This window comes from Macaca thibetana, chromosome X, assembly GCF_024542745.1.
Source record: "Macaca thibetana thibetana isolate TM-01 chromosome X, ASM2454274v1, whole genome shotgun sequence".
NCBI classification, from domain to species: Eukaryota; Metazoa; Chordata; class Mammalia; order Primates; family Cercopithecidae; genus Macaca; species Macaca thibetana.
This window is the reverse complement of record NC_065598.1, coordinates 134,540,153-134,558,549: the sequence shown is the minus strand read 5'-3', so window position 1 is coordinate 134,558,549 and position 18,397 is coordinate 134,540,153. Positions and strand designations below refer to the sequence as shown.

General features: G+C 37.4%; 1 protein-coding gene across 2 annotated transcripts in view; it reads right to left on the bottom strand.

Annotated features, from left to right (window-relative positions):
* F9 (coagulation factor IX) overlaps window positions 1–18,397 on the bottom strand; it is a 32,703-nt gene that overhangs the window by 8,618 nt on the left and 5,688 nt on the right. For both annotated transcript variants that reach the window (XM_050775538.1, XM_050775539.1), the window contains exons 2-6: window positions 17,252–17,415; window positions 17,039–17,063; window positions 13,231–13,344; window positions 5,942–6,070; window positions 3,168–3,370 (exon numbers count right to left, since the gene is read on the bottom strand). In XM_050775538.1, coding sequence (XP_050631495.1) covers window positions 3,168–3,370; window positions 5,942–6,070; window positions 13,231–13,344; window positions 17,039–17,063; window positions 17,252–17,415 — 635 coding nt within the window. The remainder of the gene's footprint in view (window positions 1–3,167; window positions 3,371–5,941; window positions 6,071–13,230; window positions 13,345–17,038; window positions 17,064–17,251; window positions 17,416–18,397) is intronic.

Below are 18,397 nucleotides of genomic sequence, written 5' to 3'. Positions count from 1 at the left end.
CTGTTGCTTGCTTTCTCTTGATGCCTTAGTCACAGCAGGTTTGCTGCAGTCTGATCTGCAATCAAATCTAGTATTTCCTCCTGCAGATTAACCATGACATGGTGGAGGTGGCCCATCCACAAATGAGGAGAGATTCTGGTTTGTTTCATTTTGTCTAGAAATGACTTTTATACACTCAATTTATCTCGTATTTTTGAAAACCAGTAACCTTTCATAAGGAACTAGATGGAGGTGGTGTGGAGGAAGCAATGCAGAAGTATGACAGGGTCTTTCACAACTATTCTGGAAAGTAGCTCAGCTTCTTGCCTTTGGAAGAGAATAAAAGTTAGTGCTTTGAATCTGTCCAGGTCAGTAATCTTAGTTCATATGGATGAAATAGGGAGTGAACCTATGTGCACGTGCATGTGTGCACATGCATGTATGAGTGATCTTGAACATTCCAAATGATCTTAGCTAGGCTTGAGAGCAAAAAGACAACAGGGACAGTAACTATAAGTGTGCAGTGAGAAGGTCATGACATAATTTGAAATGATGTGTATCATTTATATCTTCTCCCTCCCAGAACAGCCACAACCACCATCTCATAGTCTTTTCTGCTTGAAAAGAAAATAAAGTGTCTGCTTGAGTTACTAAACTTTCTTTCAGGAAAGATCTGCATTGTTAACACATTGGCAAACATCTGGTTTAAAGAGGGTGGGTGAGAAAGTGAAATTATGTGACTAAACTGAGCCTTTATACCCTGTTCCCCTTTTTAGTTCTGATTTAAATGTATTTGCCATTTCATTTCTGGAATGACAAGGAGACAATGCTAAACTCACAAAGCATACATTTTTTTTTTTTTAATCTTGGACTTTTAAAAACGGAAGTTATCTTCTTAGCTAATATATTTTCCGGGGTTCTTGGGTCCCCCACTGTAAGCACTGTTCTATGTCTCACAAACCCAAGGAAGATAATTGTCATAAAGTAGGATCTTTTTTTGTAACCATGTTATCCATGGAAGTTGGACACCTAATGAATGAAAATACATGAGAACGCAAATGACAAAATTAGAATTAGATACATGGATATTAAATACATTGAAGGCATAATAAGAGTGCTTGCACTCAAGAGGGGTTGTTCCAGGAAAGGTTCATAAAGAAGGTCAATATTACAGAATTGTGAAGAAGAGCAAAGATATGGATGAGTGAAGGAAGGGGTTATGGTGGGTAAGGGAAGCAGCCCTTATAGGATGCATTTAAGTAGAAACAGAGGAGGTAAAAAGGAACGTACAGTGTCCCATTTATGGTCTATAAGATCAGGTCCAGCAAATATTGTCTTTTTAAAAAGCAAAGGTAAAAGAAAGGGAAAACCTTGCTTGTGATGTTCTGCCACTCTTTGATACCATTCTCCACAATGCTTGTGCAGTTATACCTACTGCCCCATCCCCAGGTATATGTGTAATATCTTACATCCATTATGTTGGAAAATGGCAGGCATTCTCAAGAATCCTGGATAGATACACAGCTAGTCCCAGAAAAATTCCAGTGCTGTTAAAACTCAGGAGATTTACCTGATTCTGGCTTAAATTGTTACCAGTTTGATCATTGCAGTCTTTAAAGTTATCAGTCTCTAATGGCAGAGATTCAAACCTCAGTAGAGAAATCCGTGAAATTACTACCAAATCATGACTGTGGCAACTAGGGAGTTTAAAATTAGACTAAACGATTATAAGTGCTATCCAATAGAAATTTCCGCAGTAATACCATGTTCTGTCTCCACTTGCACTCTGCAATACAGTAGTTAGTACCCGCATGTGGCTGTTATGCACTTAAAATTTGGCAGGTGCAATTGAGGAACTGAATTTTTAATTTCACTTAATTGTAGGTAATTTAACTTTAAATAGCCATATATGGCTAGTAGTTACCTATTGGACAGCACAACTTTATATAAGGACCATCCTGGCTTCCTGCCTGGGGAGTAGGGCCAAAGAGGTGGGTTATTCCTTCTCACAGATGGAATCTCTTAGGCTTTAGCTGTAGGCTAAGTTACAACCCAGATTTTGCTACAAATGTAGCTCATGGTTGTTAAATGAAAAATGTGCATAGGTAATTCTACATATGTAGGTTGTTTGCAGACCACACTTGGAGAAATGTCTGCAGAGCACACTGGAAGGACTAGGTACAACAAGTCCATCATTTGGTGTTTTGAACCCTGGCTTCTGTAACAAGTTCATTTCCTTTGGGCCAGTGTTTTTCTTTTTCCGTTTTTTGAGATAGGGTCTTACTCTGTCACCCAGGCTGAAGTGCTGTGGTGTGATCACGTTTGACTGCAGCCTCAACTTTCCAGGATCAGGTGATTCTCCCACCTCAGCCTCCTAAATAGCTGGGAGCACAGGTGGGAGTCATCACACCTACCTAATTTTTACATATATATATTTTTTTTTATAGAGATGGAGTTTCGCCATGTTGCCCAGGCTGGTCTCAAACTCCTGGGCTTAAGCGATTCTCCCGTCTCAGTCTCCCAAAGTGCTGGGATTACTGGCATAAGCCACTGCACCTGGCCTAGTTTTCAAACTATAAAGTGCATCAAAATCACCTGTAGTGCTTGTTTGCACACAGATTGCTGGGCCCCACCCCCTAGATATTCTGATTTGGTAGGTCTAGGGTGGGGGTAGGAGAATTTGCATTTCCATATTCCCAGGTGATTCTGATGCTACCACGAGAACTATAGCTGTAGACCAAGACACTCTCTGATGCTGTTTCTTGGAACCTAGTTCTTGCCTTAATCCTTCCTCCCTGAGTCCCTTTCTTTACCCCCTTTTAAATAATCCAATTTTTCTTGGCCGAAAGACTTTCCAACTCTCACCAGTTTTTGCAAGGGCTGAGGCTGAAGTAGTACCCTGTGACCTTTCTTCCAGACTTTCATGTCGTTGACCAGTTGCCTGTCTGGAATCATGCTATGCATTTCCTTAATGCCAAATTCTTCCTGACCTGTATAGTAGCTGATTTGGGCCTCTCTTTCACCAGCTGCTCATCTCTGGAGGCTTTCTCACATTGGTTAGTGCTGAAACTTACCTAAATACTTCTCACATCCCAATAGGGCTGTCTAGTAAAATAATCTCAGTCTCCCACTTGGCCTGTGTCTTGCCAGCTGAGTTCCAGTTTTGACACACCATCAGTATAAAGTACCTGCCAAGGGAATTGACCTGGTTTGGCATCTTCTCCACCAACAACCCGAGTGAAGTCATTAAATGATTGGGTGCTTTGAGTGATGTTATCCAAAATGGTTTCAGCTTCAGTAGAATTTACATATTCCACATCAGGAAAAACAGTCTCAGCACGGGTGAGTGTAGAAGTTTGTGAAACAGAAACTCTTCCACATGGAAATGGCACTAGAAAAACAGAAGAAAAATTAGTAATCTGATATTTCTCATTGGCAAATGGAACATGTATTACAAAAATTGAGATTGAGGCCCATCCTTGTCACTTCTGAGAAGCAGGCCTATCAGTATTTAAAAAAATCTAATCAGTGAATAGAATCTCAAGCTAAAAGGTTGATTGCATTATTTTCATGGACAGTTTTCAAATCCTTCATGAAAAGAACACTTGGCTCTGGAATTCATCATCTTTACGGAAATAGAATAGGTGTTCCAGAATCAAATTTGGTAAGACTTTTATAGAGTCTAATGACTTTCTGTTTAGTTTCTTTACTAAAAAGTCTTACTCCCAGTTGCCATCCCTGAATGGAAGTCTGAAGATTGATGCTTTGTAACTTTAACTTTCCAATTTGGTAAATGGGACTTCTGCTGCTTATCATTAGGAAGGTTTCTTTTGCAGACTAAAATGCCTTCTAGATTCCAAGGTGCATTTTACGTTATTTTCTGGGGAGAGATCATTGTGATTCAATTACCTGGGTTTCAAATATTAGCCAAAGAGATTGCTAATATAATTATCACAGTCATATTCACCAGGACCTGCCCACCATTTTTCCTTGGGTTCGTTTATTTTCTGAAGAAAAATAATGTATTGATACACTGGGGACTACCAGAATGGGAATTTGTAGTCAAACAAAGTCACTTCAGATTTCATTTTCATTTCTCACTTTCCTTCAAGCCACATTCCTTGTAACAGACATTTCTATAGCAACCAGCTGCGACAAAGTATCGTGAAGACAGCAAGTGGTTGAGAAACCAGGAAATTAGTTCAAAATACTTATGTATAAATGTACACGATCAACAATGGCTACAGAAAAGGGACCATTATCGTTGAAAAGGCAGAAAAGCTTATTTTAAGTTTGGCCTACTTGTTCTGCTAAAGCTAAGGCTATATTCAAATATAACACTTAATAGTTGGAGGTGGTTCTCAATTCTGTTTCTCTTTTATAGCATAGAAGAGCTTGTAAGGGTTTAGCTACTATGCCATCTGTCTATACTGGAAGTTAGGTTTTTAAGGTTAAAATACACACACAGACACACACCCACACACATATTCATGCTCCTCTCAAGGTAGACTAGCTTTGAGACAGCATATGTGAAGAACCAGGCAGAAGGACAAGTGGGCAGGCCCCGAAGCCTTAGAGATTCTTCATTTTAGTTGCAGGATATATATTCCTGCCTTCTGGTTTATTGGGAATAGGCCTCCAAATCTGGCCATAAACTGGCCCCAAAACTGGCCATAAACAAAATCTCTGCAGCACTGTGACATGCTTGTGATGGCCTTGACGCCCACGCTGGAAGGCTGTAGGTTTACCAGAATGACAGCAAGGAACACCTGGCCCACCCAGGGCGGAAAACTACTGAAAGGTGTTCTTAAACCACAAACAATAGCATGAGTGATCTGTGCCTTAAAGACACATTTCTGCTGCAGTTAACTAGCCAGACCCATCCCTTTATTTCCCATAAGGAATAGTTTTAGTAAGTCTTATGACCAACTTGCTGTCAATAAATATGCGGGTAAATCTCTGTTCGGGGCTCGTAGCTCTGAAGGCTGTGAGACCCCTGATTTCCCACTCCATACTCTATTTCTGTGTGCGTGTCTTTAATTCCTCTAGTGCCACTGGGTTAGGGTCTCCCTGACCAAGCTGGTCTCGGCACTGGTTCTTTCTTTAATTTCCTCTGCCTGGTATAGTGCTGAGATAGGTACTGGAACCAGTTACAGAGAAATGGTACACGATTTAATGTACCAATTTAATAAGATATTATGCTTTAGAAATGCAAAAGAAATTATATCTAGTTTGCTTCAAAAAAAGCCCCTCATTTATCAAATATAATTGACCCTGAAGAGCCTAAATTTTTCAAAACATAAAAGTGTCTACTGCTTTCATCTTTAGATAAGAGCCATACGAACATGGAGTGGAGATGCTCTGAATACACTAATCAGCTGTTAAAATGGTGGCATGGTTGATATGACTGGGAAACATTGCTTTGTTCACAGCCATATAGATTGTGCTGACCAGCCTAGCAGAACTTAAAACAGTTCATTGCCGGAATCATTCTGACACCAATTGTGTAAACTCAGCTTCAGACCCAACAATAAAAAATAACTTTCTCAGAGTAAACTAGCCAGCCCAGATGGAATCATGCTTCAAACTTACCGTCCTTGTACTAGAAGCCTATCCACTCAATTATTTGTGTATATTTTATGATATAGTATTACTACATTGATTTGACTTGATGAATTACAAATATATATGCAGAAATCACACAAATTAATTGCTTTGTGATATAAATGTTAGAGAAAAAATTGGACAAATTGGACACAGAAAAGAATTCAGGTTGTAGATGATTACATAGTTTAAAATATGATGCAATCTAGAAAATTAATTGGTCTAATTCAAGCTACTGATCTTTTCTATGATTTCAAAAGGAAGCAGATTCAAGTAGGAATTAAAATTATGTAGGTTTGTTAAAATGTTGAAGGCTCAGATACAGATTTTCTTTAAAAACTCTTATTTGGATTATGACCTGCTGGTTCACAGGACTTCTGGTTCTCTGCAAGTCGATATCCCTCGGTACAGGAGCAAACCACCTTGTTATCAGCAGTATTTTTACAAAACTGCTTGCATCTGCCATTCTTAATGTTACATGTTACATCTAAAAGAAGCAAAATAGACAGTAACAGCATAATTTAACACGCATTTCTAAAAAGTACATGGAAATATTGACTCGTGTATGGGTCAAATATACGTTGGGGGCATTCATGTTGCCCCCAATGTACATTGGGGAGAGAAATTTTGGAGCCTTGAACTAAGAGTGGAAAGAAAGGTAAAATAAACTTCTCAATAAGGCATAAAAATGGTGGTAGCACTATAATGGATTGGTTTAAAACTAACTGTTTGGATATTCTACTTTCACTAAATCGTAGACTACAGGTTTAAAAACCCTATTTATTAATGTATAACATATATTCAAAAAATACACAAAATTTTAGTATAAGTTTTCACGAAGTAAATGAGCCTATGTAAACACTAAACTGACCAATACATAGCACATTATCAATACCCCAGAAGATGCTCCCTCCCAATCATTCCACCCTTTTTCCTTTTTATAGGTTACCATTACCTGGACTTCTAACACAGTAAACAGTTCTTGCCAGCTCTTGAACTATAAACAGAAGTTCACAATATGTACTCGTCTGCGTCTTTCATTTAACATTTTGTCTATGAGATTAATCCATGTTTTGTGTAGCAGTATACATTGCTGTGTAGTATTCCATTGTATTACTATTACAGCTTTTATTTATTCATTCTACTGTTAATGGATATTTGGTTTGTTTCCAGTTTTTGGCTGTTATGTATAATAGTGTAATGAACATTCTTGTATATATCTTTTGGTGACATAAACATGCCTTTTTACTGGCTTATAATTATGAGTGAAATTACTGGATCAGATGTTCAGATCTAGTAGATACTGCCAAGCAATTTTCTAAAATGATTGTACGAACTTAAATTCCCACCATCACTGTATGGGGTTCAGTTATTAGGTGTCTGTATTGCAGATATCTTGTCTCAGTCTGTGACTGGTCTTTTCAGTCAAAGTAGTGTCTTTTGCTGAACAGGAGTTCTTAGTTTTAATATAGTCCAGTTTATCAATCTTTTCCTTTATGGTGATCACTTTTTGTATTTTAAGAAATTTTTACTTTCTGCAAGTTATGAATATAAAATGTTATTGTTTTATACTTCATGCCATATGAATATCTAATTGACCTATCACTTTTTATTGAAAACACCAACAATTCCCTTCTCTACTGCACTGGCACCTCTATCATAAATCAAGCCTCTATATAAGTACAGGTGTGCTTCTGAGCACTCTATTGTGTTTCACTCATCTATTTGTCTATCCTTGTGTCAGTACCACACTGTCTTAATAAATGTAACTTGATAATAAGTCTTGACATCTAGTAGTGTAAGTAGTACAAGTTTATTCTTCCTCAAAACTGTCTTGGCTATACTTGGGTCTTTGTATTTCCATATGCATTTTAGAATTAGCTTATGAATCCTGCCCGACCTCCCCCCACCAAAAAAAGCCTGCTGGGCACTTTGGTATTGCATTGAATCCATTAGTAAATATTTGATATGTATACTATATTGTATCCTTTAATTGATGGACATTGCCTATTCATTTATTTAGGTTTGCCTTAATTTTTCTCAATAGTGTCTCATAATTTTTTATGTAGAGTTCTTGCACACCTTTCTCACATTTATTACTAAGCATCTAATTTTTAATGCTATTATAAAATCATTTTTGAATCATTGCTGGTACATAGACATGCAATTGATATTTGTATGTTGACTCTGTATCCAGTAACCTTTCTATACTTATTTATTTATTTTAATTGTTTAGATGCTTTGGGTTTTCTATATGTACAAGCATTTTTTCTGAAAGTTACAGTTTTACTAATTTTTTTTCAGTGAACACAAAAAGCAACAGCAATTCCATAATCTCATGTAGATACTGCCTTTCTGAATTGAAGTGTAATTTCTATTGCTTAGTTATTCTAGAAATTGCTTGGCATCCCGAGCTAGACTGTTTAACAGGTTACCTATAAAAGTAAAACCTGGAAGTCTTTAGAAATTACAGTGTTAGGATAGCAGACATGGAATCAACCTAAATGCCCATCAATGGCAGACTGGATAAAGAAAATGTGGTTCATATATACCATGGAATATTATGCAGCCATAGAAAAGAACAAGATTATTTCTTTTGTGGGAATATGAATGGAGCTGGAGGCTATCATCCTTAGCAAACTAGCATAGGAACAAAAATCAAATACTGCATGTTCTCACTTGTAAGTGGGAGCTAAGTGATAAGAACTTATAAACACAAAGAAGGAAACAACAGATACTGGGGTCTACTTGACAGGGGAGAGTGGGATGAGGGAGAGGAGCAGAAAAGATCACTGTTGGGTACTGAGCTTAATATCTGCATCATGTAATAATATGTACAACAAACCCCTGTGACACATGTTTATCTATGTAACCTTCACATGTACCCCTAAACCTAAAATAAAACATTTTTTAAAAAGGAAATTATAGCGTTAGTAAGTCCATTAGGGCCAAAAAGCAACTTGAAGCTGGCTGAGGTGGTTACATATCAAACATAAAAGAATGAAATAGGGTCCTGTACGGTAACTGAAGACCAAAGACCAATATGTCATTAGTGCTAAGCATTCCAGTGGCCCACATTTTCTTTACTCTCCTATGCAATTCCCCTTATTAATAAAAAATATCTCTTGTCTTTTGAAATGATTTTCCTCTTGGATTCTATTTTGTCTGATATTAAGATTGCTTTGCTAGTTTCTTTTTGTTAGTTTTTACCTGATAGTTCTTTTCACATCCCTTCATTTTAGCCTCCCAGTGTAATTTTAGTTTAGGTATCAATTTTGTTAACAGTATACAATTAAATTTTTAACTCCAAACCGAAAGTTGTCATTATTAATAGATTAGTTTAACCCCAATTCACAATAATTGTGTGTCCTGATATATTTGGGTGATTCCTGCCATCTTGTTTTGTATTTTCTAATTACTGTGCTTTCCTTTTGTTTCTCCTATGCAATACCAATAACAGGAAGTAGCATGTTTCGGGACTTGTTAGCTTAGACCTGCTGAATTAAGAAACACAGGCTCTGCTCTTGAGCCTATTTCTGTTTCTAGAGCAGCACAGGAATATAAACAATGTAAGACACCTTTCCCCTTATGTGCATGTTTGACAACAGTAACACTTTTAATAGAAATCCTCAGTGGCCAGTGCAATCATAACATGAAAAGTTTGAAAATGAGTGACTGCATTAGATACCTCCTATGCACCACCTTCATTCTGCTCAGCTTCACCTGTGTCTTTTTCCAGCATGGTGGTGATTAGCTCTGGGTGGATTTCACCCGACCTCCTATGGGTGTATCCTTGAATTGCCTTGGCTCACAGCTCCACTAGGTGTCTTTTGCCTTGAAGCTTCCCTGTTAATGCTGAGGCATGGATGCCATATGACCCTCTCGGTACCCAAGCATATCCAACTAAGAAATGTGAGGGAGTTAATTCCCCATAAGTCGAACTTCTAACCAATAAGAGACAGATACTGACAAATTCTTTCACCTCTTCTTCCCATTCAGGTGGACTAACCTGAGACCAATTTGACTTATTGGAGACAGTCCCAGGAAGTTAAGCAATCAATTGCAGTTAGATACGAGTAGTTTGATAACTCATCCTCTTATTGGCTTTCTTTTCCTTTCTGCCTCACTCTTCAGTTCTTTTCTCTTGCCCCCTGGGATTGCACATGTTAATAAATAAGCTTGTGACTTTTTTTTTTTTCTGGGGGAACACAGGCTAACAGAGTGACTGTATGGTTTTGGAGAATATGAATTTTTGAGTGACGAATCTAAACTTTTAAACTCTATTTTACATGTGCTAGCATAGCCAACTGTAATAATTAGCTCTTAGTCCTTACTGATACTTCAGGAAATAAAGGGAGGCAAATCAACTCTTGGCAGGGGGGACAAAGGAACCAGCTTGAGCTTTAACCTTTGCTACCAATAATCCACTAAGGGCATGATCCAGAAAGATGGCACTTGGTCCTATTAATTAATTAATTAATTTAAAGGCCTTTCTCCTCACTAACAGTGGTAATATCCCTGGATCTTTTTTTTTTTTTTGTTACTAGCTGTCATTTTGTTGCTACGAAGCAATGCTAAAGTGTTCAGCCAAATCAAACATTACCTGTAGAAAGTGTTCCGTCAATATGAGATTGTGATACATTACGAAAGGTGCAGCTCGGTTTGTCCAGGGCATGCACAATGGGAATGAATAAACTCTGTGTTTTCTCAATTGTGATTCTGTGTCATTGGCTAAGAAGTAACCAGAACTCTGTATCATTATCCACATTTGTCATTGCCCTTTAGGGCCCAGTATGTTGCTGCTGCTGTTGATCTTTGGCTTGTTTTGTGCAGGAGGTGGGAAATATTGCTTCCTAATCAGCAATCTTTTGCCCTCAGCTAAAAGGCTGAAGATTCCAGAAATAAAATAATGGCACAAGGATTTCCAGGGGAGAGTTCCATAGAGCAGGGCCTAAGGAACAGTTAGAATGGGACTCCTTTATCAATTACTGAGCATTTATATGTCAGGTACTGTGGTGGGTATGGACTCTCTCTGGTCCTGAAGGGGGTCTCAGTGCCTAGAATATCTTTTGAAGAACATCTCAAAGCATCTGTTTTTCTCCCTCCATGTTAACACAAACACTTTCTAATTCCCTTCATGCCTACTACAAATGTTAGTATGTTCTGCTGTATTTTATTCTGCCTTTATATTTACTGATATATCCACTGGTATGACAACCAAAGCTTGGACAAAAGATGTTTTATTTAACAAGTTTACCACAAAATATGCTGTGCTTCAGCTAAACTCAACATAGTTCCTTTTTTCACTCCTCAGAAATATGTAGCAAATAAGACAGCAGTGTCTGTGACATGCTGGAAAATTGAAAAAGGTGTTTACATGCTTGTGATTTTTTTCTTTCCATTCTGCTTTATTCTGAGAAAATGCCTCTGTTACTCTTTAGAAGAGACAGGAATGACCAAATTCTTACAGACCTTCATTTATCTGAGAGATATTTGGATTTGATGTACAGCTGGGAACATCATACAGAGGTCTTTATTCTAACCTAAGGGACCCAATAGCCAATTAATATTCTTTAACTAGAAAGCATGCCCTGAATGTTTATACCTCTCTCTCGCAGTGAAGGGCCTGATGAACAAGGGAAAAAGATGACAAAAAAAACGTATTGATGAAAATCTCCTTTCTTTTTTTCAAGACCACATACGACAAAAGACTTGGGGCCGAGATGCCCCATAAACTCTGCTATCTAGTAGCTGTTGAAATTAGTCTTTAACTGGAAGCAACAAACTGAAATGGTAATTTGTTTATGCTTTTGCTGTTGCTTTCTTCTATTGTCTGAGATAAAGAGCAATTTGTGGGAATTCTCATTTTGTTTGTGAGCTAACTGGGCTGAAAATATTTTTCTAAAACTTGATCAGATTGGTGGGTCAGATCAATATACCTTAGAGGCCAGGAGTGGTGGTGGCTGCAGTACAACTGCACAGCCCTGACCAAACCAAAATGTGGGAACATGAGAGTATCCAAGTTGTGTCAGTTGTAGACTTAGCATTTTTGCTGTGTGGAACATAGCCACACATGTAGTAAACTCTGTTGTAAAAGTTTGTGCTTCTATTTACATTCCTCAGGGTTATTCCCTTTCTCCTTTTAAAGCATCTTTATTTTTAAACTAGGTAAAGATATTTATGTTTTCAATTATAGTTTACCACAATGTGCCCTTCAGTTGTAACTGAGACTAATTGAGTTACTCATTCTCTCAGCTCCAACGGTTATATTATTTAAGCTGATAATGAGTAACTACTCCAAGGATTTCTAGAGGTTTCCACAATAGCAAGATCAAATTTATCCAGGTAAATCTGAATTTCAAATTATAACCTTTCAGATGAAAGTAGCACTTCAGAGATGTTGAATCAATTAACACACTCTCAAGAACGGTAACCCAGGCATTAGTTTGTCCCCACAATGGAAACCTAAAGGAATGGGAGTCCAAGCCAGGTGTGCAAGTTCATTCAGTCTTTTCTTTCTTTTCAAATGTCTTTGCCCTGTCACCTTTTCCTTTTCTTACCTTCTAAGAAATTTTTGAGCCCAAAGGAAGATGGTCAATGAATTTCTTTTTAGTACTGAAAGGATTTCTGAACAACATTACAGGCGACTTTTTTCCTATCTCAATAGGACAAGTGTAGCTGCTACATTTCATTTCATTTCATGCCTTTTTCATCTGTCAGGTGGATTGCTATAATGCCTTAATAGAGTCCTGCTAATTTTCTACTCTTTATCCTTAGTCAGGTAGCCTGTGGTGTTAAATTCTTCCTTAGGATTGCATCTCTATTCTTCTGGAGTGTCAGAGTAGAAAGTGAATTCCTCATTAGCACTGTGTGCATTTCACAATCACAGTACCCTTAATATTGCATCTGGAGGTGATAAACAAGTAGGCAAAGGACATGGGTTTACTGCTCCAATTACTGAAACCTCGAAAAATGAAACAGTCTAGGCTTTGAGAAGAAAAGGTACACAAGGATTCTAAGGTTGTTATGTAATACTTTTGATGTAATCAATATAGTCAAATTCAGGAATGAGCTTTGAATTTTGTCAACAAATTTAGCATATGAAGTGGTCTGTACATGTGGAGAATTCCTAATATATGGGATAATTGGCCAGTCATACTCCAGTTCTGCACTTAATTGACTTTCACTACCTACGTTGATAGCAATTTAGTCATGATTTCAATTTTCTGGGTTCAGTTTTCTCTGAGTGTTAAATATAGTAGTTAGAAGCATGGGTTTTGGTCACACTGAAGTTTAAGTCCTGTCTAAACCATTTGTGCCTCTGTAATTTTTGGATGTTAGAGTTGCAGTTTTCTCATCTACATAGAATGGGGATAATGATAACACTAACCACATATGGTTGTATTAAGGATTAATAAGTGAGTAGAACATCATTATCACTTAATATTAGTTACCAAATATTGTTATTGATTTTAATATAGCTTCTCCAACTCATATCCTGAAAACCATAACTATAAATGAAATGTTTATGAGCGTTGAAAGTACGTTTTTAAGAAAAATTATGATACACGAATATTGCATTTTCCAGTTTCAACTTGTTTCAGAGGGAAACTTTGAACCATGAGTAGTCAAAAAATAGTTACTTACCTAATTCACAGTTCTTTCCTTCGAATCCAAATGGACACCAACATTCATAGGAATTAATGTCATCCTTACAACTGCCACCATTTAAACATGGATTGGACTCACACTGATCTCCATCTTTGAGATAGGTTAAGAAATTGAATTGGCACATAAACTGCTTAGAATGCCCAGTCCTCCCCTGTAGATACCCATTGGGATGGGAGTCTGATTTTAGGGTCAGAGCAAAACTACTGACCTGGAAGCCAGCTGCCTATAGGCATATGATGCTCCTGTCTTCCTGAGTTTCTAAAAGCCACCCAAACAAAGATCCTTAGGCTGACACTGTCCTAGGAAAGTGCCCTGAGGAAGGCATGTACATAGTTTATGCAATGCAAGGGAAGATGGAGCAGGACGTTTTTGTATAGAAATGTACTATATCAGAACAGGGTGAGGATTTTCAATCCTTCCTTGTAGAATGATGGCAGAGTTAATTCCAAGTCAAATTTAATTGCTTCAACAAGTATTATCTCTGTGTCACACAAGGCTCTATTGCAGGTCTTGTAGAGCAAACTGAGCTAGATAATATATGGTGTTTCCACTTTAGGAACTGACAGCCTAGGCATGGAGCAAATGAATCTGCTTTCTTGTATTGTCACTTAACTTTGATGTATCATATGCAGTAATAGTTCAAGACAATAGAAAAGATATCAGAAGCATCTGTTACTGCTTAAAGATAGTCTGTGTTCTATAAATTAGATTTCAAATAGTCTAGGTAATGTGAGAGACAGCATTCGATATATCATACAGAATTTAAAAAGATTCCACAGTGTGCTTTATTTATGTATGCATTGGTTATGTTTTCATTCTGCCTTTCTTGAAGTTTCTACACTTACTGTGTACTTGAAAGTCTTTGAAGACACTGATGGTAAGAAAACAGGAGGAAGGAATAGGCAAAAGGAGAAAAGTCAGAATGAGAAGGGAACCTTTAAGTCTGGTTTCTTAGTGCTCTGCCTTAATCCACACTTCTAAAGGAGCTTCGGGAGAGAATGATGAATAGAACCAGAAGGGAGATGGTAGGCACTTTGAACTAGAAAAATATCCCTGAAGAAAAAAATGGGAGCTTGATCTGTAAGACTCAATACATGAGAAACAAAGGAGTAAGAGATAAAGATAACAAGAAGAATCAAAGAATGAGGGAAAAGGGGGAAACTGAGAAATTTCTAATTATCAGTCATATTTTAGAGCAAATCTCCTTGATATGTGGTGTGTAGATTCCTGCCTTTTCTCCCTCTTCTCTGTCGGAAGTGTGTATCCAGGTTCTGTTGACTAAGAGACTAATATCCCTTTATCATAAATAGTCCCTCCCTGGAAAATTTGCTTGCTGCAAAAATTAGACCTTGTCCCCTTTGCCCCTAGATCTGATATGCTTTTGCACAGATACTTCAATTTGTTCCAATTCTATGAAAACAAAATCTGTTATCTCTGGTTTATTATTATTGATGTTCAGAATTGGCCTAAAAATGAGCTACATTTGCCCTTTATATTATAGACCAACAAATGTGAATTATTCAGGATGTTTTACTGAAAGGGTCTGGGCTTTCAGCCAGCTACACAGGAACTCATTTGCCGAGACATGTCGCTAAAATGAGTGTCATTTTATCCCACATTTGGTTCTCCTTTGGGTTCGTGTCTGTGTGTACTTTGGGTTCAGGCAAAGCCATAGACAGTTGGGGTCAAATACAACAAGAGACAAGACCTTACCAAGTGAGAGATTCCTGTTTAAGACTACCAGGTTCCTGTTTAATGAGTAACTGCATTTAAATTTGAAGGCCATGAGGTGTAATAGTGAAAGCAAGGGGTTGAGCAGTAGAGAATTTGGCTTCTCTTCCGGGCTTCATGACTCCCCAACTAGGTGACCTTTGGCAGTTCTTTTAACTTCCCTAAGCTTCAGTTTACTCTCCTGTGAAATGGAGTTAATAATGCTTTGGTCACAAGGATGGTGTGAGGGTTAAATGTGATAGGCCTTTTGTAAACTGGAAAGTCCTTGACGGATGCTAGTAATGTGATTCTACAATCATTCTTCTTCAACCAGGCTCTCTATGTGGTGAGTTGATGGTACAGAATAACACAGCAGTGAGAAGCCTGGGTTTCTACTATGTGCGAGAAGAAACATAGGCTAATTTTGTAGTGGTTAGGAATCTCAACTGCAAGTGAAAAGAGGCAGGGAGTTTGTTTCTTTTTTGTTCTTGTTTTTGTTGTTCTATTTTTTGGTTGACGAAGCAGTAGTGAAAGAATAATGCCCTCCATGTTTTCCAGATAGCTATACCTGTGGTATAGCAAACAGCGTACCTATGTGGCCCAAAAGGCAAGGGACCAACTTTAAAATACGATCCTGGGGGTGAGGAGTGAGCAATGAAGGGATTGTAGGAGTTTAATTGTCAGGAATTTTTTGGTGGGGAAAATAGTCATGGATTTACTTTTAGAAATAAATCATGTGATTCAAAGTTCTAAATTCTGCCGGAATGGAGATTACAAAGACCTATTTGGACTAACTTTAGGGGGCACCTCAGTAGAAGTTGGCATGGTAGTATTCATTTCTAAGATCAAGAAAAGTTAGATAAAACAATGTAACAGAGTCAACTATTTTTCTCTCATGATTTAAAAACAAAAGTGGAGGAATTATGAGTTACCAGAGTAAAAGAGTGTCCAGTAGTATCTCTAGAACATAAACTGTAGGAAATAGAATTGAATTTCCAGTTGATGGAAGTTGGTGAATTTGATATCTGGATTAATTTCTTTTTATTTATGCAGACAGTCCTAGGTAAGTCACTCTTTGAAACTTACCCTCCCTCAAAATCCTACTGCTGAATTTTAAGTTATTGTAGTTTTAAAATTAGTTGTTATGAAAGTTTTGAGTTTTCCTTCTTTTGGTCAATTCATTTGATAAATATTTACTGAGTACCTCTTTTCCAGATACTGTTCTAGGTGCTAGGAATATATCAATAAACAAAACAATTGAATATCCCTGCCAACATGAAACTTGCATTTTAGTGGAGTAGGAAAAAATAAATGATAAATAGTATGAATAAGAAATTATATGATACATTAGATGGTGAAAAGCTCTGTTAAAAAATAGAGTGGGGTACTGTACAGGTGTCTGGAGTGGTAAGGCTACTGGGACAGGTTGAAGTATTAATAGATGGTGAAGGTAGGCCTCATTAAGATGGTAACATTTGGGCAAAGACCTGAAGGAGGTGAGGGAGCCAGCCCACAGGAAGTTGGGAACAGCCAGATAAGAGAAACAGCCAGATAAAGCCTCTAAAGTGGGAGCATTCCTAGAGTGTGCAAGAAGTGGCAGGAAGATCAGGGTGGCTGGAGCCCAGTGTGCGAGGAGAGAAGTAGCAGAGGAGGCAAAAAGGGTAATGGGGAGGGTGGGGAAGGACAATCATGGAGGGGTTTGGAGGCCATGATAATGAGGAGGACTTGGAAGCTATAAACATTTAAGTCAATCAGCATTCTCTGATTTTACTGAGGAATGCAAACTTTCATCAGGTCCTAAGACACAATCATTTCAGTCTCTTCCTTCCACCTTCCTGGGGTGGAACAATGTTCTTTGTGAAGACCTAGGGAGGATTAAACTTATTTACCAGCAATAGTTCCCACACTGGCATAACCCTGTAGTATATCACCATTCAATTTGGGTTAGAGGGTTGGACTGATCTTTCTGGGTTCTTTGGCAAAGTTTAATATATTGTCTATTTATGCAGAGAAAAAACCCACATCATTCTCAAATGTTTCATATACTAGCTAGAGGATAAAATGAATTGCTTACCAACATACTGCTTCCAAAATTCAGTCTATAAAGAATAAAAGAAGACAAATTAATGGTAATATTTAAAGTGTTTTGGTATTGATTCCCTATCTTTTATAACATTTATAATACATAAATATATATGGATGCTTTAAAATTGTAAAGAGAAGTGTCTTTTTAAAGATTTTCTATTCTATGCTCTGCATCTGAAGGGTATTATGTGGAAATACTCACTGTTTTTTCAGTGTTTTCAAAAACTTCTCGTGCTTCTTCAAAATTACACTTTTCTTCCATACATTCTCTCTCAAGGTTCCCTTGAACAAACTCTTCCAATTTCCCTGAATTATACCTCTTTGGCCGATTCAGAATTTTGTTGGCATTTTCATGATCAAGAAAAACTGAAATGTAAAAGAATAATTCTTTAGTTTTAGCAAAAAAGAAAACATCATGAAAATTTTACATCTCTTAAGAAAGACTTTGTTTTTAATACAAATAATCCCAAAGCCAATTTCTCTTTAGGGCATGGAGCCAAAATCTGTAATGTTCCCACAGTACTGTATACACATGGAGATTTAGGAATTAAAATTCAATTTTACTTTTAGGAGAGTTCCAGTAATAAAAGGTCAGATTTCTAATCGTATTTGAATTTACTTTGGATGAAAAAGAAAGTTCTCAAATGAGCAGTTAACTTCACACTTTGTCATCACTTGAAAATAGCTCATTGCGGATCCTTGCAAGGTGATCCATCACCCTGGCTGGGCTGTTTTCAGAATATGGTTGCCCAAATGACTTTGAACAAATGTCTCCTGAAGAACAGAAGCCTAATTATGGTCCAGCTGCAAATGTGACCCCAATGTCTGTGACTAGATGTTAAAGAAAAACCACTGCATTAATTTGAAAAAGCAATTTCAGATCAACAGCACTGTTGGTTGGCAAGTGTTATAGGAATTGCAGTGATCTGAACATCTCTCTAGAATTCAGGGTGTGGATTTTTTAAGTTACATCTACCTAGTCTGTAGAGACATTCCTGAACTCTGGAGGACTGATGTCTCTATCTGAATTATCTTTCTCCTTGCCTCCCTCCTTCCTCTCTCCTCTGTCTCTCTTTTTCTCTCTCTCTCTGTATATGTGTGTGTGTGTATTTATATACACACACACACACATATATATCATATATATCATATCATATATATATATATATATGATAATCATTTGTTGCATAATGACATTTGGTCAATGATGACATTATATGACAGTGGTCCCATAAGGTTATAATAGGAATTGCAGTGATCTGAACATCTCTCTAGAATTCAGGGTGTGGTTTTTTTAAGCTACATCTACCTAGTCTGTAGAGACATTCCTGAACCCTTTAGGATTGAT